The following is a 21,408-nucleotide window of genomic DNA, read 5'->3' on the forward strand; positions in this document are numbered from 1 at the left end:
AGATAACGAGCAGATTTACAGTTCGCACCATCATTTAAAGGTCTCTTCTATCACTTTGACATTGCAGTACCAGGTTCTGCCACTGCAGGATGTATGGCACTGTGCCTGATAAACAGTGGAGGGGATGCTTCCCCTACATTCAGCTGATTGTGCACAGCTCTGCTCAGAAAGTGGCGTATGGAGTTACAGAAATTATAAAATGCTCTTCTGCTTATCGTCCTGATAGTAATGGGAACTAAACTGTATTTCATTTCACCATGTAGCACAACAGAGCCTCCCACTTCACAGTATAATAAGGCTCTCCTGTATTGGAAGAAGAAAGTACGCCTTGAGTATATGCGCCTGCAGCAGCTGAAAAGGTTACAGGTCAACCAGTCTGCGGGGGTGAGTAGGAGAGATGGCAACTTATAGTCTAATGTATTTATAAGTAGGTTTTCTTTCTACTGTACTTTAAAGGAAACATTGGGGTGGTGCTCTACCTCTTTAAATGCTGGACAATCTCCTTAACGAAAACTATCAGTTCCATAGTGCCTAACCAATAAATGATTGGGTTGACAATGCTGGCCTTGTTTGGTAGATCTCTCCCTATACCCAAACAACAAGAACCCAACAGTCAAGACAGGGAGAAGCTGCAGGGGACCAATAGGGGCAGCACGAAGGTGGTGACATTTTCCCTTTGAAGTGTAAAATATTTTTGCAGAAATCGCTAGTACAAGTGATTTTAAGAAACTCCTGAGTGAGCAGATGAGCAGCCTGTGCAGTTTGGAGACTGTCTTGGCACATGAAATGCTGGAATTGGAGGTCAGAAAAGTCACTCCTTGTCACTTGGGGAAAAAGGATTGCAGGATGTAGTGCTGTGCAGGGCTGCCTTTTCTCCTCTCTGTGCTCACTCATCCCCCTCGGCCCCTCCCCCCTCCATAGTCTATAATGGACACCGAAATCCTGCTTCTTCGAAAGTGAAGGGGGAGGTAGGAAAACTGCTTTTTGAGTACAGAAGGAAACTCCTCTTCCTAATAAATCCTATTACAGAGTTTCTTAAAATAGCTTGAACTAGTCATACTTATTGATTTCTGCAAAGTGAGAGTTAGGGTCCTATTACATGGGCCGATGAAAGCCTGATAATAACAGTAAACGAGCCCCGATCTGCTAGATCGGCGCTCGTTTACGGGCCCTATTACACGGCCCGATAATCGTTTAACAAGGGCTGCATGGACATTGTTACCGATGTCTTTGCAGCCCTTGCTTAAACTGCATACATTACCTATCCATGCTGCAGGGCTCCTCTTGTGGTCCGCTTCTCCCGGGGTCCCGCGCGCTGCAGCTTTGGTCCCGCGGCGGTTCCGTGTAATAGTACCCTTACACTTTAAATAGCCACTATTATTAGAAGTTTTGATTGTCCTCCATAGATTTATAGTGGAGCTCCTCTTGTGCAATGAGAACAAAGGTCACAGTGAGCCAGGGAGGGAATCACTTAGCCGCATACTTTCCCAGTTTCGGTCTGTAGATTGGTGGGAGCCTGGACACTCAGACCCAGACCAAACATAACTGTGACATGTCAAATTTTTTTTTTTTTTTTTTTTCCCTTCTAGTGACAAGGGCACTTTAAATGGGTTCTCCAGGCTTAGAAAAACAACAGCTTTTTTCCCCCAGACACAGCAGCTCTCCTGTCCTCAGGTTGGGTGTGGGGGTTTTGCAGCTCGGTCGCATTGAAGTTAATGGAGTTAAATTGTAATACCACACACAACCTGAGGACAAGAGTGGCACTGCTCTTGCGATAAAGTAGCTGTGATTTTTCTAATCCCAGATAATCCCTTTAATTTATTAAGATTCTAGTATAGTAGAGAGTCCTTTCTTGAATTACTATAGATAAAAACTTGGATAGTCACTGATATTAGTTACCGCTTTGCTTCTGTTTCCACTTGCTCAGGCTCAGTATGTGGAGAACCAAATGAAAGTGCATGAGAAAACTAATCTTTTAAATGAAGAGTGGAAAAATCTACGACTGCAGCCAGTCCAGATGATAAATCCTACCAACACACATCCTTTTCTGAAGAAGGTAACGTCTGCCTATGACCAGCTGTGCTGCCAATCCTGCTACATGTATTACATTGCCTCTATTCTGTTTCCAGTGTACTGTGGAAAGTGCTTTTCCGGGTTTTGCCATCCAGAGTATATTTACAAGAACTCTGAACACTGTAGCACTTGTTCCCATCATGTACTCCTGGTCACCACTCCAACAAAACTTTATGGTAAGTTCTGTTATACGTATGTTAGGGAATACATAATAACTTACACATGTAATATGATGTGATCGTTTAGGGGGACATTTATGAACGTTCCAGCAGGGGTGTACGACAGGGAGAATCGCCCCTTCTCCCTGGCGCATGCCTGCTGTATTCCACGTCTCATTTATCATGATTTACGCCTGCTCCCAGACATAAATCATGATTCAAATCTAAGGATTTGGTATAATACGGACAAGGAGAGAAAGAAGAGCTGCACCTCACACCTATGGCTGACACCAATGCCTCTCGGCTACATTTAAAAACCAACGCTAGGATGTTGGTATATAATTTGATCAAACCATATTGCCCCATGTACCACGTGCATGTATGTGCAACAGCTCCTTTCTCTCCATGTCGTATTCTACAGATTTGGGCGCAGGGTGAGTTGTCCGGCCAGCCAGATTCAGTAAGAGTCATGCGCCTCTTGTGTATCCGGCTGGGAAAAAGGGGACAGGGCCTAATTTAAGACTGGCTTACGACCCCTCTCCCCCTTTTAGTGTTTTAATGCAAGCTGATAAAGTTATGTGGAGACAGTTCAAGCTTAAATGGGTTCTCCAGGATTAGAAAAGAGCACATCTACTTTCTTGCAAAAACAGCAGCAGCCCTGTCCTCAGGTTCTATGTGGTATTGCAATTCAGCACCGTTCACTTCAGTGGAACTGAGATGCAAAACCCACACCCAAACTGAGGACAGGGATGGTGCTGTTTCTGGAGGAAAGCGGCAATGTTTTTCAAAGCTTGGGCAATCCCTTCAAAAGAAAAGGAGAGTCTCTGCTCAATAGATGTTCCCTTTGACAGTGTGCCGATCATCAGAGGAAGTGGGTGGCAGGGGATCACTCATTTAGCCCTACTGGATCGCTGAAATATGAAGTGCACACTAAATGGAGCAGCCAGCTAATACATGAAAGAGTACCACCTGTGGACTAGATACTTACTTTAGCTTTGGACTTTTATATTTCCTAATAACTCGGTTTACCCAATGTCCTAAGGTCCCCCTGATATTTAGATCCCAATGTAGTGAGAAGGAATAGAGACAGCTTTGTCACCTATTGTCAATGGTCAGATCTGTATATCTGTATATCAACTGTATATCTTTATACTGTTGACGCCTTTCACTGTAATCCTGGCTATGATGATAAAGAGATTGCTGAAAAGAACGGAAAGTGTCAAAATAATGATGAACCAGCAAAAAAATCTTACCTTTTTACCGATTCCCTTTAAAGGGAGCAACATTTTTTTTTTTTCAAATTAACTGGTGTCAGAAAGTGCCAGAGATAAATTTTTTTTTGCTGGAGTTGCCCTTTAACTTAGCAATAAATGAAACGTTGACGTGAACATCCATCTTTTATCATCCCATTTATTTTAGAAGGATTTATAAATCCTTTAAGGTGAAAGCTTTGTTATTCTCATACAGAGCTACAGATTCTCCGCATATTTATTGAACACACATATATATACTCAAGCTGTATTAACAACATTTAGTGATATACTTTACTTTACATCTACTAGCCTTACACTTTTCCTGTACAGATCACTTTCCAGCAGTCTCCTTGGCACAGAGTATCAAATCTATTTAGATTAAAGCTCATGCCTTGGTAATATTAACGTTAAGTAAATGCATAAAATAGTTTTGTTTTTGTTTTTTTATAATATCACTTGCCTCCATAAATTTTAGGTGGAAGATGAGACTGTCTTGTGTAACATCCCCTACATGGGAGATGCGGTTAAAGAGGAGGATGAAATGTTCATTGAGGAACTGATCAATAACTATGATGGAAAGGTGCATGGAGAGGAAGGTGGGTTTTTGGGTTAGACTGTTCCCCCTTTTTATTCTCCTACCTCTTCTTTAGTGCAGAAATATTAGCCTTTTTGTTGATATAAAATGAGGCTGAGGGGGCTTAGCACAGCAGAAGACCCTCTTTACATAGTGGCTGTCAGCCAAATGGGAAAGGCAGATTCAGGCAGGTACTGAGGGGATGAATAAGGACATGGCCTGGACTAAAAGGAGAAGTCCGTGGCTGCAACTGAAGGGGCAATGGGTGGGAAACATAAGCACTACTACTCTCGCTTCCCCGTGCCTGTCTAGCCCTGGTTTGCCGTTTCGGGATCAGTTTAGCCGATGTCACGACCTGGCTGATTGACAGCCCGCTCAGCCAGTCAGTGACTGAGGTGGGATTTCGCTTCAGTCACTGATTGGCTGAGCAGGCTGTCCATCAGCCCTTGTTGGGCATTCCCCCCAACCCCCCGAGTCGTGACGTCATCAAAACTCGCGGAAAAATGGCTTCCGGTGGAGGCCCGGCAATTCGCTGGCACAGAGAGAGAGCTGTTCCTTTTAATTTTTCCCCCCTCCCCCTGTCGAATTCTAAAATAAAGAAAATCTCCGGACTTCTCCTTTAAGTGGGCTTCTATCATGCTAAGAAATGCCCTCTGGATCTTGAAGCCTTATTTACTTATAAAAAAAAAAAGGCTTAAAAATGACTATGGAGATAATGAAGGTAAGCCCAGAATCTAAATGCGCATGCTTCAGCTCAGCCCGCCCTCTACGTCTCCTGAGCTTAGAAAGAAAACATGATTTTATAACTTTGCAAGCAGCTATCAGCTAAGAAAAAGGTATCATTAGTTTTTTGTCCCTATCGGCTATCGGCCCATGTCTGCAGCTGTGAGCGTCATATAGAACTGACAGATTACTTTTAAATGAATCCAAGGTTTATCACAATTACAGATGCAGCATAATCCCTTATTGAGTAGCTCGCATAGTTAATAAATTGTAATTGTTGATTATTCTTAGTGCATTTTATTTGTCTTTCAACCCTAGAGGTGGATTTTTCATCTGCAGTGACCGCCAGTCCACGCTTACACGAGCGTGAGCGTCTCTTTATGTACGGTCACTCTTTCTCGGCTGGACGCAACAGCACATCAAAAACAGGTATGCCTCCCTATGTCACACATAAGCCGTAAGGATCCTGCCGCTAGTAACATTCTAAGGCTATCTGACTACATTATATTGTGTGGAAAACATACAAGTTGTTCTGTATGGAACGGTATCTCGTTTCTCATTTCATTGGTTGTCACCCTTAAAACTAGTAGTTTTATTCCACCCTGTTCTTGGTGAGTTTCTTATAGCCTTGCATGTATTCATTTGCATTTTACTCTTTCTAAATTATAACTCAGCAGTCAGCTGCTATAGTGCTGTCTGTGCTCACACATTTCACAATGAAAATTTTAAAGGGCCCTTAACAGGGGTCGATTATCGGCCAGGAGTGTTGCTAGAAACTCTTCTGTGGCCAATAATCTGCCCATGTTAAAGTGACACCGATCAGCCAAGGAGAAGGAAAATGCCCGATCCTCGGCTGATCATGTCTTATGAGCAGGTTTTAAAATTTATTATCGGCCGCACATCTTTCTGTGTAAACAGGCTTTTGTGTGGCCGACAACAGTAAAGAAATACTGACAGTACGCATATGTATCTATCTGTGCTATCAGTTTCCAGATCACAAGCAGCAGTGTATACTTACTACCCATGCTTCTTGTGATCCAGCATCCTGGTTTCCCATCCTCAGCCCCTGCTGTACCTTCATTTGGCTGGTCTCCATGAGATCAGCAATCTGTTTCTCTTATGGCTCTACTAGGCATTGCTCCCACCTAGCCAGAATCCTGCTCCACACTGATGAGGGGCAACACCCCGAAACAGTTGTCTGGATTGATACCTGGCCTTGGTTTTTCCCTTGTCATTACATTGACTTATAGGGCCACTTAATATGGTGGTCTTGGTGGTTTCCCTACAGGAGCCACCCCTTTGGCTGTGTCCTTCCCGGAGGCTCCACAGGCTCTTCTTTTGCATATTCATGTTTCCCAGGGGGCACTGCATTGAGCGCTTTTACTAGCAGCCGGCAGTGTTATCGTTTGGCTGGTCTCCCTGAGATCAGCGATCTGTTTCTCTTATGCTGTACCTTCAGGCGGGTCCTGAAGATACATCCGATGGCCGTGGGTGGGTGAACAGAATGCCGGATGGTAAGTATACACTGCTGTTTGGTGATCTGGACAGCACAGATATATACATATCCATAACCCAAGTATATACATATCCGTACTGTCAGTTTCCAGGGCTGCACGAACGATACAGGGATCTGTAGTCTTGCCGTGTAAAGTCACCGCAGACGAGTGCAGATCTTGCTGGTTGGTGCTCTTTGTGACTGACAGATCGCTAAATGTTAAAAAGCCCTAACTAATGGCATCCATTAAAATTAGTAAAATATGAAGTAGTTAGTTGGAGTCACTCGGAGGACCCTGAAAGGGAATGTGTGTAACACAAATAGGAATTTTATCATGCTAAATCCTCTAAGACAGTGGTCCCCAACCAGTGGCTCACAACCTACTACTGTGTGGCTGACCTAAATTCTGACCATATACCGTAGCATTGACCGATCCTAACAGGACAACAGTGCCAATCTTGATGGTATGAATCTAGTGTTAAATTTCACTCACTTTGCCTACAACTGCCTGATTTAATATGTCTCTCCTCCGTTTTTTAGTTGAATGTGTCTCCCGGCCGTCACGCAGAATTAAATGTGGCTCACAAGGTACAGAAGGTTGGGGAACTCCTCTGCTCGGGAGTGAGAGCTGGTCTTGTCAGCAGCTCTCCACACAAGCTAATAGAAGGCTTCCCCCAGTGCCCCCTGTCACTGATGGCCTAATGCCGATGTAGGGTATATACAGGTGCTGCTGCCACAAGCTATACTATAAATTCTGTTGCACATTAGCACATCAGGGTGAGAGGCACGGGGATACTGGAAACTCTCCCTCATCTCCTTTGGCTATTGATTTCTATCAGCCTGTCCTATACTGCAGGAAGAACAATGAGGCCACTTTGCAGGACTAATGTAATTGGTTTTACTCTTCAGTTTATTTGTGAATTATTACATGTGAAAAGTGTCATGGCTTGCATCTCATCTCCTATGTTTAAGGAGCTCCGTCTCCCCAAGCGAGTGCATTGTTACAGAAAGCGATGCATGCCATAGTAGAATACACACCTCTCCTCCTCATTGATTTGTATAGAATTAAAATGTCTAAGCTGAACGGACATATAAACTTTCCTCTAGGCATAGCTTCACCCCGTAGTAGTTTTTTTTTACCATTGGGAAAAGGTGCGATTGATGTTTTAAGTTGCATTGTGTGCAGAGCAATGGCAAGAAAAAAAAAATTGTAAGAAAGGGGGAAAATTATGTTGCTAAATCATAAAGTTTTACAACCTCTGTCTTTGCTTCAAAAGTGCATTTCGTTTTAGTGTTCGGCTAGGGTTATGTGCCAAGGGTCATCCTTAAAGGGGTATTCCACTCCAACATAACTTTTGATATGTTGCTGCCCATGGTGAGACTAGACTATATTATTCAGTCTCCTTCCCCCAGTTCCAAGCTGCTGCTTTCTGCTAAAAAGAAAATCTGTGTAAGCGTTTCTCTCTGTCTCCCCTTCCTCCCATCTCCCTTCTGAGATGGCTTAGGCCTTATCTGCAACACTGTAGCTTCTTTGTAATGCTGGGAGGGTTAATCACAGTGAGTTTATTAGCAACCTGGCCTCAAAATAACCCTCCCATTATTACAAAGAAGTTGCAATGCTGCAGATAAAGCCAGTCAGGGAGTTGTTTACATCAGCCGTCTCAGAAGGGAGGAGGGAGGAGGGGTAGACGGGGAGAAAGGATCACATACAGATTTTTGTGTCTTCAGCAGAAAGCAGCAGCTCAGAATTAGGCAAAGGAGACTGAATAGATAATAAGTATGGAAGGAATTTAGTCTCATCATGAGCAGCAACATATCAAAAATTTTGCTTGAGTGGAATACCTCTTTACAAGGGTCCTCCAGGATTGAAGAAAGCACATCTACCTTTTTTTTTTTTTTTTTTTTTTTAAGCAGAAACAGCACCACCCCTGTGCTCAGGTTATGTGTGGTATTACAATTCAGCTTCAGTAACTTCAGTGGAGCTACAAAACCCCACACCCAAACTGAGAACTGGGAGATAGCAGCCATGTTTTTCTAAGCCTGGATAAACCCTTTAAATGCACCTATCAGCAGCTATGAAGTTGTTAAACTAAGCCCATGGCCAGATGGGGTCAGTGATATATACTATTTTTGGTTGCATAGGTGGTTTTCATTTCTGTAAATTTGCAATTGAGGCTGACATGCCAATGGAGTGTTCCTCACTGTCCCTGGCCCACTTGTATCTGCCCCTCACCCACATTAATGATTGACAGCTGTTGTCTTTCCATTTCCTGATCCTCAGAGAAATCTCCCCAAGAAGTCTCCAGCTGCTGGTGATGCATGTACAATCATCTACTGTTCTCATTCCCGTCATCATTTGGCATTTACCACCCAATGGTCAGACAGCTCTTCCTCAGGGCTTTAATGGTGATAGGGGATAGTGGCTGTCATTCACAGGCCATGGGGGCATCTGGGACCATGAAGAACACCCCATGGGCACTTCAGCCTTCTTTGCAAAGATATGTCTTTGACCATGAGACTAAGCCCTACCTGGCCATAAGCTTAGTCTATCAACTTGATGACTGACTGGTCTTCCTTTACTTGCTTTATGCTGTATACATTACGTAAAATAATACTTCTACTAGAGATGAGCGAACCGGGTTCGGGTTCGAGTCGATCTGAACCCGAACGTTCGGTATTTGATTAGCGGGGGCTGCTGAACTTGGATAAAGCTCTAAGGTTGTCTGGAAAACATGGATACAGCCAATGACTATATCCATGTTTTCCACATAGCCTTAGGGCTTTATCCTAGTTCAGCAGCCACCGCTAATCACATGCTGAAAGTTCAGGTTCAGATGGACTCGAGCATGCTCCAGGTCGCTCATCTCTAACTTCTACCTTATATATGTAAAAGGAAAAAAAGGTCTGACTTGTCTCTGTGCAGCTGCTGGTGTTCTGGATGACACCAGTTTTCTGGAGCTGGTTGAGGCTCTTCTTCAGATCACAGAGGAAGGGGAGAGTGGGCACAGTGACGCTCCAGGACCCAAGAGTGAAGAGGTAAAAGGAGAAGGACCCATGACTCGAAAAAGAAAGAGAATAGCTGAGGAAGGTATGTAAGGAGTTGTGTAGGCTTGTGGTTTTTGGAGCACTACTTGTTACAAGTGTATCTTTGCTTTAGTTTTATTTTAAAGTGTCACTGTCGTTTTAAATAATTTTTTTTGCAGAAATCAATAGTACAGGCGATTTTTTAAGAAACTTTGTAATTGGGTTTATTAGCCGAAAAATGCATTTTTATAATGAAAAAGCAGTTTGAAGCTCTTCCCTGGCCTGTCTTCATGGTTCTCTTATGGAGAGGGGAGGGGTGGAGGGAGATGAAGCACCAAAACAGGACATCAAAGAGTCAATTTACAGCTACATCACCGGGCTATCTCCTCTGAAGTCAGCACTGACCTCTGACCTCTGAATACCGGCTTTCACACAGGTCCCGCTGTGTAATCCCTTGTTCTTTGCTCTTTGCTGGTGACTAATCTCCCTCTTCCCCCCCCCTCCCCTGTTCATAGGTTTCACAGGGCTCGACTGATGTAAAAGAGTTGAGATTTCCTGATAATGAGCAGTGAATGAGAGGGAGGGAGAGGGGGACCTGGGGAAAGTCTTTTTGAATGCAGATAATGGCATATTTGCCTAATAAACCCAATTACAACGTTTCTTAAAATTGCCTGTACTGTTGATTTCTGCAAAAAAATAAATAAAAAATACGACAGTGACACTCTAAAGTGTACCTGTTGTTTCAAAAAACTTTTGACATGTTGTAAAGACAAGTCAAAAGTTTTGATCAATCTGGTGCGAGTGTTCAGTCCCGTACTGATTCGGAGAACTAGCTGGGAGAAGACCATGCTGCACGTGTCTTCTCCCCGCTCTGTGTTAGTCAGGCCAGAAGTAGTGTACAGAATCTGCAGCACGACCAGCTATGGGTAAGAATTGCACAGACTCTACAACAGAATTGTAGGAAATATTTAATGTAGACTATTGGAGATATTGGATATATTGATTCCGATCTCTGAGCTATGTCTAGCACAAAACACAAGGCCACTATAGCTTCAGCTTTTTTCAGCAGATTTACCTTGATATTTCTTTACATTGTACAGGTGAGGTCCAGGTGAACCCAGGAAGTAATTCCGCCACAACAAAAGGCCAGACAGAAAGCAAAGCAGATGGAGAAGATAAAGCCCAGAGCAAAACAAGAGGTGATGAGCGGATTTATTAGGTCACTGGACTTGAATACCACGCACACAATATTGGTCTAGTTGCTTGTCTTCTCATGTCAGTGTAGTCTGCCTTGTGTTTGCCATTTGTATTGAAAGTCATTGATATGCCAATGACATTACATTAGTGATTGAAAGTAAGAGCCCTATTACACAGGAGGATTATCGTGCGCAAAATCGTTATATCGTTCAAATTTAAACGATAATAGTTCTGTGTAATGGCAGGCAATGATTGAAAAATCGTTCATATGTCGTTGATCGTTAATTTAGATCTGAACCTAAAATTATTGTTAATCGTTCGCTGTAATTCCACATTTGGTCACTAATCGTTCAGTGTAATTGCACTTTATCCATTGTTTTGCTGGGATCAGAAGGAGTAAACGATCGCAATAACGATCGTAGTAATGATCGTAACTAACGACCGTTGTTCTCTGTAATATGGTGAACGATTTCAGGTTAATGATAAACAATCTTGTTTGCTATTGTTAATCGTTAAAAATCGCTCCGTGTAAAGAGACGCTAAGAACCCTAATGAGAATGAAAATGCTCTTCTGACCCTTAAAAATAAAATTGCCAGGGGCTGATTGGGCTCCCCGCAGTCGACTTGTTGGGAATATGGCAGATGGGAATATTGCTTTAAGCGTAAAGGGAAAACCCCTTTAAAGAATTCAAAGTGTACAGATGGAAGTTCAGGAAAAGCAACAGTAGATTTAAAGGGGTAAACTGGTGAAAAGAAATAGTTTTCAGATCAACTGGTGTCAGAAAGTTAGACAGATTTGTAAATTCTATTTAAAAATCTCAAGTCTTCCAGTACTTATCAGCTGCTGTATGTCTGGCAGGAAGTGGTGTATTTTTCCAGTCTGACACAGTGCTCTCTGCTGCCACCTCTGTCCATGTCAGGAACTGTCCAGAGCAGGAGAGGTTTTCTATGGGGATTTGCTCTGGATACAGAGGTGGCCGCAGAGAGCACTGTGTCAGACTGGAGATAATACATGACTTCCTGCAGGGCATACAGCAGATATTAATTTACAATTCTGTGTAGCAGTTGACCGGAGTACTCCTTTAAAGACAAAGCCTTAGTAGACAATCACAGACTGCTCAATTATGAACAACAAAGGAGCCTGCTGCTTCCAGGAAAGACTGGCACTGAACAGCGACCAAGAAAAGAACTTCATCTTTAATGATGTGTTTATGAAAACAAGGATGAGACTAGCGTAGGCTACAGGATTTCTGTGACTCTTCATGATTATGGAAACTATGCTGTAAAAAAGAGGGACGACAGAAATTAGAGATGGCTTTGGTGCTGGCGAAGACTTCTGAGAATACTGTGGTTAGTGATGAGACGAGCCCTTTGCTTTTACATAAAGCCCACACAATGAAACTCCAACACTCCAGAACCAAACTCATTGAGAAAGTTATTTATTGCTGCAAGTTGTCAGAGGACGGAGAAGGACAACTGGCAACGAAATGGATGGGGACTATCCCTGAAATCATAAACATACTGAAGGATCCAAGCAAGAGTGAGGACATACTGACGAAAGCCTCTGCATATGGCTGCCAGATGTTGGTTTATTGATGACTAACCACATACTCAAGTTAACATGTTATTAAAACCGCACAATAAACAACATAAAAGAGGCAGAATGGCTTTTTGTTACCATTCCCTCCCCCCCTCCCCACCAATAAGTTTAATATATCCCAAATTGCTTCTATTATAAATATAATTTGCTATGCAAAAAATCCCTGCAAAGTGTACATATAAACCTATGAGAGATTTTATGAGATTGTTATGCTATTATTGCTGCAAAAGGGAAAACCAGCACGGGTCAGTACAGTAATGGTAACGTGGTGCCACAAAGTGAACGGTGTAAATTCAAAAGGTATTATGGTATTCCATTGTATAAAGCATTTCTTCTTTTAAGTGTATAGTAGTACAAAATATATTCACCGCTCTGTGCTTAGAGTTACGACTTGTAGTTCAGCTTCATCCTGCTGGTGGCACATGCTCAGTTGCAGCATTCGGAGTTGTAGGAGGGTGAACTGATTGTCTATTAGTAGTGTTGAGCAGACTTGGTTGAACTTGATGGACATGTGTCTTTTTTTTTCAACCGTATTAACTATGTAACTTGTTGAGCTGTCCAAACCCCGAACACTCTGCATTTAACTTCTGGCGTCTGAAGTTGGATGCGGTCTTAGGGCTGCCTGGAAAATATGGATACAGCATATGGCCTATGGCTGTTTTCATGTTTTCCCGGACTCCATAGGCAGCATCCAACTTCTTCTGCTGTTGTGAGTCAAATGCTATATATAATATATATGTGCTCTGAAAGTTTTTAGAATTCTTTTTTTGTTTACTTTTAGGCAACAAGAGAAACGCTAAAAGCCTGCTGCCAAGTGATCTCATCTTTAGTGCTATCTCTGCTGTCTTCCCAGAGAGAGGCTTTCCAGAAGAAGTCAAGAAAAGGCAAGTGGTCCAAAATGGTATTTATGCAAATTAGGCAGCTTGGTTCACCGGGGGCAGGACTATCCCTCAGTGCACCAATCGGCACCGCTGGCCTGCCCCTCATCACTCTAGAGGTGGCGCTCTACCGTGACATCACTGCCATCTGGATGTATATTTACGAGGGGGGGGGTTTAGGCCGACATGGTAAATTATACGCTATGGGTGGTAGCCCTGCCCCAAGTGCCCCGAAACGCCTAATTTGTGTATTGAATAAAGTGAAGATTTACTGATAACGGCACTGAATACAGAGGCAAAAAAATTGCCTTCGTTCTAAGTGTCCCCAGGTTAGAGTGTTCCAGCATGCTGTTAGTTTCTCTTTAAAAGTGTGAATTAAGCCAGATTCACATGTCCGTGTTCGTTCTGTGGTATATGGTCTGTAAGCTGACTGTACATCACGGCCTGAACTCTTCTACTCTTATGGCACTCTCTATAAAAACAGTTAAAGCTTCACGTTACTGTACTGACACACAGTTTAGTAGCGGAGAGCCTGAGCTTTTACAGAGCTCACTGCATCATAATAAATTATGAAACGCACATGGTCAGAGAAAACACTGAGCCGGCACTACAGCTGTAGCCGCCACATCAAAAAAAAAAAAACTGCTGCAAATCCTATTGTGAGTGTATTGCAGGGGATGCCAGTCTTATGTAAAGATGTGTCGTGATCTCCATGGTGCTCAATAATATACAATGGAGAAACTGGGTGAGCAAGAAAAAGTTATGCCCCCACCCCGATGCTGATCAGTTCTTTATTCCAACAACAATGGTATACATGGAGCAGGGAAGTAAGCAGCGGCTAGGCTGTGGGGGGGTGAGTTTTAATTTTACTTGCTCTCTTCCAGTTTGGAATGTATCATAATGAATTATGATGCAGTGAGTCCCGTAAGAGTTGAAGAGTTCAGTCCTTGATATCGGTCAGCTTACAGACCATATATCACAGACTGAACACCGACATGTGAATCTGCGGTAAGGCTAGAAATTGTGGTGCTACACTTTTCATATACTACTACTATTTTTTTCCAGGTATAAAGAGTTGACTGCAGCCGCAGACCCCAATACTCTTCCACCACAATGCACTCCCAATATAGATGGACCCCTGGCAAGATCGGTCCCACGAGAGCAGTCTTTGCACTCCTTTCATACTCTTTTCTGCCGACGATGTTTTAAATATGACTGTTTCTTGCACCGTAAGTCGTCCGACATTTTATAAAATATATCCTGCTTTTAAAGTGTCACTGTCGTTTAATTTTTTTTTTTGCAGAAATCAATAGTACAGGCGATAAGAAACTTTGTAATTAGGTTTATTAGCCGAAAAATGCATTTTTATCATGAAAAAGCAATTTGAAGCTCTCCCCCCTGTCTTCATGGTTCTCTATGGAGAGGGGAGGGGTGGAGGGAGATGAGGTACCAAAACAGGACAACAAAGAGTTAATTTACAGCTACATCACCGGGCTATCTCCTCTGAGGTCAGCGCTGACCTCTGAATACCGACTTTCACACAGATCCCACTGTGTAATCCTTTGTTCTCTGCTGGTGACTAATCTTCCTCCTCCCCCTCCCCTCTCCATAGAGCAGACAGGGCCCGACTGATGTAAAAGAGTTGAGATTTCCTGATAATGAGCAGTGAATGAGAGAGAGAGGGGGGGGGGGGGGTACCTGGGGAAAGTCTTTCTGAATGCAGATAATGCCTAATAATGCATATTTGCCTAATAAACCCAATTACAAAGTTTCTTAAAATCATCTGGACTATTGATTTCTGCAAAAAACTAAACACAAGACGGTGACACTTTAAAAAAATGCCATCATGTTCTGCTAGGCAAACTGGCCTATACGATTGGCTGAGGTGGCATGCATTAAATTCTGCGTCATCTCTTTGTGTATTTTTTGTATTTTTTGTTTTTTTAATATTATAGTATGTATTATAATACTGATATGTAAAGTCTATTATTTTTGTACTTTTTTAGCATTTCATGCAAGTCCAAATGTGTGTAGGAGAAGGAATCGAGAAATCAAGATTGAGACCGAGCCGTGTGGAAATCAGTGCTTCTTGTGGCTGGTAGGTTCTCATTCATCTCTTCATTCACCTTCTCATTGATGATGCTCATAAGGTGGCAATATTAATATTTACATTGTGTTACATAATGATTACAGATATAAACTCAAGGGGGAAGATTTATCAAACATGGTGTAAAGTAGAATTGTCTTAGCTGCCCCTAGCAACCAATCAGATTCCACCTTTCATTTTCCAAAGAGTATGTGAGGAGTGAAAGGTGGAATCTGATTGGTTGCTAGGGGCAATTGGGCCAGTTTCACTTTACTCCATGTTTGATAAATCTCTCCCTAAGTGTCACACTCATTAGAAAAAAAATCTTTTGATGTCATGGAGACCCCAACAGATCTTTAGAATGAGTGGAAAGAAATACACGTTTCCCCTCCCCCCGCTGCATCAGACAAGCTCCATAGACTTATAATGGTGCTCTCCTTGTGCAGCGGGACAGAAAAGGCAGCAGGCTGGTGAGGGAAGCACTTATCCGTGTGCTTCTCCCCGCTTGTGTGATTTATTTATTTTGTTTAGTTTTACACAACGCCCATTCAAATTAATGAATTACTTTTCAATTCATGGCCATGCTGATTCCTCGCGTAAATTCCGCCTTGTGAACAACAGAGGGGAAATCCCATTGACCACAATGGGACATTGCCCTGGACATATTTTACAGGCGGAATTCTAAGAGGAATACGCGTAAAATTAAGCGCTTAAAATTCCTCACCTATTCCTAATAGGTGAACATATCCTAATAGAATGGGTCCTAACTAGAGATGAGCGAACCTGGAGCATGCTCGAGTCGATCCGAACCCGAACTTTTGGCATTTGATTAGCGGTGGCTGCTGAACTTGGATAAAGCCCTAAGGCTATGTGGAAAACATGGATATAGTCATTGGCTGTATCCATGTTTTCCAGACAACCTTAGAGCTTTATCCAAGTTCAGCAGCCCCCGCTAATCAAATGCCGAACGTTCGGGTTCGGATCAACTAGAACCCGAACCCGGTTCGCTCATCTCTAGTCCTGACACATGAAATTGACAGGGATGGTCCCATGTAGTAATTAGCAATTAATATCACCAGGTATTTATTTTTTCCCCTAATGTTGTTAGGCTGTGTTTCCACACTTGCGGTTGAGAACTGCATTCAGACTGCATGCGTGTTTTTATATTGACACAAGCCAAAAAGACAGAAATGGCTGCACATCGCACCCATAGCTGACACGAAAGCTTATTCAGCTACATTTAAAACCAACATCAGAAGTTAGTATATAATTTGGCCAAACCATATTGCCTCATGTACCACGTGCAGGTCCCTAACCAAAAAATATCACTGTGCCGGTCAGCGACCACAATCCCCGCAAAACGTGCGCAAGCAGAGAAGGGGGCCACGGAATGGCCCTGCAACCCCATTGTCACAGGACCAAACCCTAAAAGCTGCTTATATTGAGCAGCAGCTGGCAAACATTGACTTAGCAGCGCTCTTTCTTTATCATAAACTATTTGACAAGCCTGGTTGGTTATGCTGATCACATTACAGAGCCCAGATAGACTGTTTAGGTTCTGATCATGTAATATATATATATATATATATATATATATATATATATATATATATATATATATATATATTTTTATATATATTTATTATATTATTTTATTATATTTATTATATATTTTTTTTTTATGCAAACGTGAAAACGCAGCCTTGGTGGGGGGCCTTTACATGCTTCGTGCACAATCAGTGATGATGCTGGGAGCTCCGAATTCTGTTCCATGGCACATTGTCCGTATTTACAGGCCGTGCGTGGAACGTGTGAATGGCCCCCTAAGTCTTCAGTTGCTTCCACTTGGTAGAGTTGCCTCCAGTTTGGTATTTCTCTTCTCCCTATAATAGTATTAGGTCATTGGTCACTCATAAGATGCTTCTTTTAGCCTTCAACTCTCAATCCTTCAGGATGGAGCGAAAGAGTACGCTATGATGAACAACCCCAGGTTCAAGTGCTTAGGGAGGCGTAGAAGGAAAACCCCGCCAACTGCTACTTCCAGTGCAAGTGCTTCCACCTCAACGGTGACTGAGGCCAAAGAAGGAGACAGCGATCGGGACACTGGGAATGACGGTGCGTCCAGCTCTTCAGGTACGTGCCTCTTTGGTTGCCTACAGCCTGTGTGGGACACTTACAAAGTTTGTTGCCTCTGAGACATGTGGGGAAGGAAAGAAGGACGATCTAACGATTTTTCGCACTATAATCTTTCCGTGTAAGTCTGTGTGTTGTCAAAAAGTGCTGAGTTTTAGGAGAATACAAAATAACTATAACTATTGTAGGTATTCTTAGCTAGGCATATGATATACCTCTAATATTAGTCATATTCTCTGTACAGTAACAGGATATGAGATTTGCACAGATAAAATGCCAGTGCATACTTAGGAAGGTGGACTATATTACTTGTGTCTTTTCAAAACAGAAGGAAATTCTCGTTGCCAAACCCCCACGCGGCAGAGACGGGGAAGCATGAGTGGAGACTTGCCAGAGGGGTCAGAAACAAGCGAACCAGTGGAATGGTCTGGAGCTGAGGAATCTCTCTTCAGAGTCTTTCATGGAACCTATTTCAACAACTTCTGCTCCATTGCGCGACTCATGGCCACCAAAACTTGCAAGCAGGTACAAAACATGGTGTCAGAACAAGCAAAGCAGGTCTGTGGATGTGAGCATGTGTACCAATGCATGCTCTGATTCCCGAGATCAGGGCTTTGAAGCCAAAGATTTGAAGCCAAAGCCAGGAATGGATTTGAAAAGAGGAGAAATCTCAGTCTTTCCTTTATGACCTGATCTCTGTTTATAGTCCACTCTGGCTTTGGCTTCAAATCTTTTTCAGATGATCTGTCAGATTATCTTTCTGTGTAAATGGACCCTTACCATCATCCTCTGCACCCCGTTCACAATAAGGACATAAGAGCAGGTTAGATTCTCCCTTTAAAATAACTACAAAATGAGTCAATAATGTTGCTAAACCAAAAATTGTTATAGCCAAGGAAAGGAGTGTGCGGCTTATAGTCACTTTTGTGAAATTATTTTGTTCTGTGAAAGGTACATTAGGCCGATGGGCATCATTCGTTGTCTCTTGATTTGTTTTTTTTGTTCAGGTTTTTCAGTTTGCTGTGAAAGATTCCCTTATTCTGAAAGTGCCGGCCAAGGAATTGATGAGTACTGCACAGAAGAAGAAAAGGAAGCACAGGTATAGCCTGTCAGCCTGAATGTGTCCGTTGTTATAGTGTCTTATGTTCTCTCAAACAGTAGTAGAAACCCCTCCAGATGTTGCAAAACTACAATTCCCATCATGCCTGGTCAGCCAAAGCTTTATCTTTGGCTGTCCAGGCATGATGGGAATTGTAGCTTTTCAACAGCATTTAAACAATAGGCCATTTTTTGATAACACATTCCCTTTACATGGGGTACTGGGGAGAAAACAATGTATTTTTAAACTGTACATTTTAAGACTTGTAATTTACTTTGCTATTAAAAAAAGAAGCTTTCTAGTACTTATCAGTAGCTGTCGCTCTTGAGGAAGTCATAAACCTCATCCACACATCAAGATTAGTGATGTCCTGGAGATTCTGCTGCTCTTGACAATTTTTGATTTAGACAGAGGTGGCAGAAGAGAGCACTGAGCCAGACTGGAAAGAATACACCACTTCCTGCAGGACATGCAGCAGCTGATAAGTAATGGAAGACTGAAAGTGTCACTGTTGTTTATTTTTTTTTTTGTTGCATAAATCAATAGTACAGGCGATTTTAAGAAACTTTGAAACTGGGTTTATTAGCCGATAAATGCATTTCTATCATGAAAAAGCAGGGGGGAGGGGAGGGGTGGAGGGACATGAGGCACCAAAACAGGACAACAAAGAGTTAATTTACAGCTACATCACCGGCTATTTCCTCTGACAGTCAGCACTGACCTCTCTGACCTCTAAATACTGGCTTTCACACAGCTCCCACTGCGTAATCCTTTGTTCTCTGATTCTGATGTCTACTAATCTCCCTCCTCCCCCCTCCCCTCTCCATAGGTTACACAGGGCATGTCTGATGTAAGAGTAGAGATTTCCTGATAATGAGCAGTGAATGAGACAGACGAGGGAGGGGGGGACCTGGGGGAAGGCTTTCTGAATGCAAATAATGCCATATTTGCCTAATAAACCCAATTACAAAGTTTCTTAAAATCGCCTGGACTATTGATTTCTGCTAAAAAATAAAACGACAGTGATTTACAAATCTGTATAGTTTTTCTGGCACTAGGTGATATGATTTTGTTTTCTGGAGTTGAAGCTGCTTGACGTTGTACAGTGCAGTATGTGCAGCTGTATTCCTTACTTTCCGCTCTCATAGGTCACGCATCTATGTTGCTGACATAAGTTGAGGTTCGGATAATGTTATTTCCTATTCTGTTTCTCTTGCAGACTGTGGGCTGCACACTGCAGGAAGATACAGCTTAAAAAGGGTGAGCAACATGTCTGTTGTTTGCACACTGTACTGTCAGTTCTCCCTAGCTGTCCCACCCCATCAGACACACTTCTGTATGTTTCTCATGCATTTTGTACCTTCATGCTCCTCCAGTTTCATACAAAGCATTTTAGTCCATATGCAGCAAACAGAAAATAGTAATTATATATCCATACCTTCCCTTTAAATTCCCTTGCATGTCTCTGTGGCCCCACAGTCCCTGGCACTTTCCTGTTTGTTACTGCAGTAATAATCTAATGGCCTCACGTCTTGTACATACATCAGTACTGCCGCAGCCAATGATTGGATTTAGTCATCACAACATTACAGTAAGTGATTGACGCAGCGAGGTAAACCAGCACGGGCAGGGGAACATCGGGCTGTATTTATTACATATACAGATAAAATAGTCATTTTCTGCTTTATTTCTGCTCCACTCCTGTGTGTCGTAGAAATACGTGTAATATTAGATCCTTTTACACAGCAAGCAGTCCCTTGAGGAAGACCTTCATTGCTGGTGGTGCAGTTGGCATACAGGACTATCATTTCATAAGGATCCTAATGTTCAGAATGTGGGTGCAATCTGCAATCTTTAGTATTCTTCAATCCTGGCCCCCACCCCTCCCCAACACACACTCACACACACATTCATTGTCTGTCTGCAAAAATAAACCTGAAGGTCTTAACTTTTAAAATGATGAATTGCAAGTCACCTTTAGTTCATACATTAACAAATTCTGTTGTTTTTTTCCCGGAAAACAGATAATTCTGCAAACCAAGTGTATAACTATCAGCCGTGCGACCACCCAGATCATCCGTGTGACAGCACCTGCCCCTGCATCATGACTCAGAACTTCTGTGAAAAATTCTGCCTTTGCAACCCTGATTGTAAGTAGTTACAACTGCACTTGTAATTGAACTATATGTTAAATTTATTGTCCAATTTCTAAATTCCAGTGTGTGTCGGATCTTCTGACATACTGATTAGGGTTTAGTAGACCATCCCAGCGAATTATGGTGCACATACACCTTTTATAGCTGTCAGCCCGACATTAGATCATCCAAGAGCTGTCTTTCTCCTAATCCTCTGCACATACACGTTCTGTAGCGGTCCGCCAAACACTAATTCATCTGACAGCTGTTCCTCCTGATCATCTCCATACATATGCACATTCTGCTGGATTGAGCATGCTTGTGTTTGCAGTGGAGAAAGAAGCCCCCATACATACATACTAGAGATAGGCACAACTAGAGCATGCTCAAGTCTGAATACCAGTGGCTGAAGAAGTTAGATGCAGCCCAAGGGAGTCTGGGAAACAAAGACATAGGCTGTATCCATATTTTCCAGGATACATTCAACAACTTTAGCCACCAGTACTCAAATACCGATACTCAAATATACATACAAAACTGGCAAGTTTGTCCAGCTTTTCTGTAATGTGTATTCGGGCCTTTATATCGTTATGCTAATTTTTGTGACATAATATTATAATTTATTGGATGCAACAATATGTTTCAGTAATCCTTTTTTCTTTCCCCCACAGGTCAGAACCGCTTCCCCGGTTGCAGGTGCAAGACCCAATGCAACACCAAGCAATGTCCCTGTTATCTGGCTGTCCGGGAATGTGATCCAGATCTCTGTCTCACATGTGGAGCTGCAGAGCACTGGGACTCTAAAGTTGTGTCCTGCAAAAACTGCAGCATCCAACGCGGCTTGAAAAAGGTAAAAGCTCTGCACACGGAGACTAGTGCAGCTGTCTAACCGTCAGATGTCGAACTTAAGATGTAGTACTGTGATTCCATTTCTGAATATTCACAATCATTTTGGCTTTGGTCTCAACTAAACTAAACAC

General features: G+C 42.6%; 1 protein-coding gene across 3 annotated transcripts in view; it reads left to right on the top strand.

The window, feature by feature from the left end:
* EZH1 (enhancer of zeste 1 polycomb repressive complex 2 subunit) overlaps positions 1 to 21,408 on the top strand; it is a 38,785-nt gene that overhangs the window by 10,229 nt on the left and 7,148 nt on the right. For 2 of the 3 annotated variants that reach the window (XM_069953958.1, XM_069953957.1), the window contains exons 3-19: positions 264 to 384; positions 1,928 to 2,056; positions 2,130 to 2,249; positions 3,960 to 4,080; positions 5,100 to 5,210; positions 6,817 to 6,864; positions 9,200 to 9,364; positions 10,401 to 10,499; positions 12,879 to 12,981; positions 14,041 to 14,204; positions 14,982 to 15,073; positions 17,014 to 17,194; positions 17,523 to 17,719; positions 18,202 to 18,293; positions 19,513 to 19,553; positions 20,318 to 20,443; positions 21,100 to 21,278. In XM_069953958.1, coding sequence (XP_069810059.1) covers positions 264 to 384; positions 1,928 to 2,056; positions 2,130 to 2,249; positions 3,960 to 4,080; positions 5,100 to 5,210; positions 6,817 to 6,864; positions 9,200 to 9,364; positions 10,401 to 10,499; positions 12,879 to 12,981; positions 14,041 to 14,204; positions 14,982 to 15,073; positions 17,014 to 17,194; positions 17,523 to 17,719; positions 18,202 to 18,293; positions 19,513 to 19,553; positions 20,318 to 20,443; positions 21,100 to 21,278 — 2,089 coding nt within the window. The remainder of the gene's footprint in view (positions 1 to 263; positions 385 to 1,927; positions 2,057 to 2,129; positions 2,250 to 3,959; positions 4,081 to 5,099; positions 5,211 to 6,816; positions 6,865 to 9,199; positions 9,365 to 10,400; positions 10,500 to 12,878; positions 12,982 to 14,040; positions 14,205 to 14,981; positions 15,074 to 17,013; positions 17,195 to 17,522; positions 17,720 to 18,201; positions 18,294 to 19,512; positions 19,554 to 20,317; positions 20,444 to 21,099; positions 21,279 to 21,408) is intronic. The other variant, XM_069953959.1, reaches the window with a different exon arrangement.

The sequence above is a fragment of the Dendropsophus ebraccatus genome, chromosome 14, assembly GCF_027789765.1.
Source record: "Dendropsophus ebraccatus isolate aDenEbr1 chromosome 14, aDenEbr1.pat, whole genome shotgun sequence".
In the NCBI taxonomy this organism is placed as follows: Eukaryota; Metazoa; Chordata; class Amphibia; order Anura; family Hylidae; genus Dendropsophus; species Dendropsophus ebraccatus.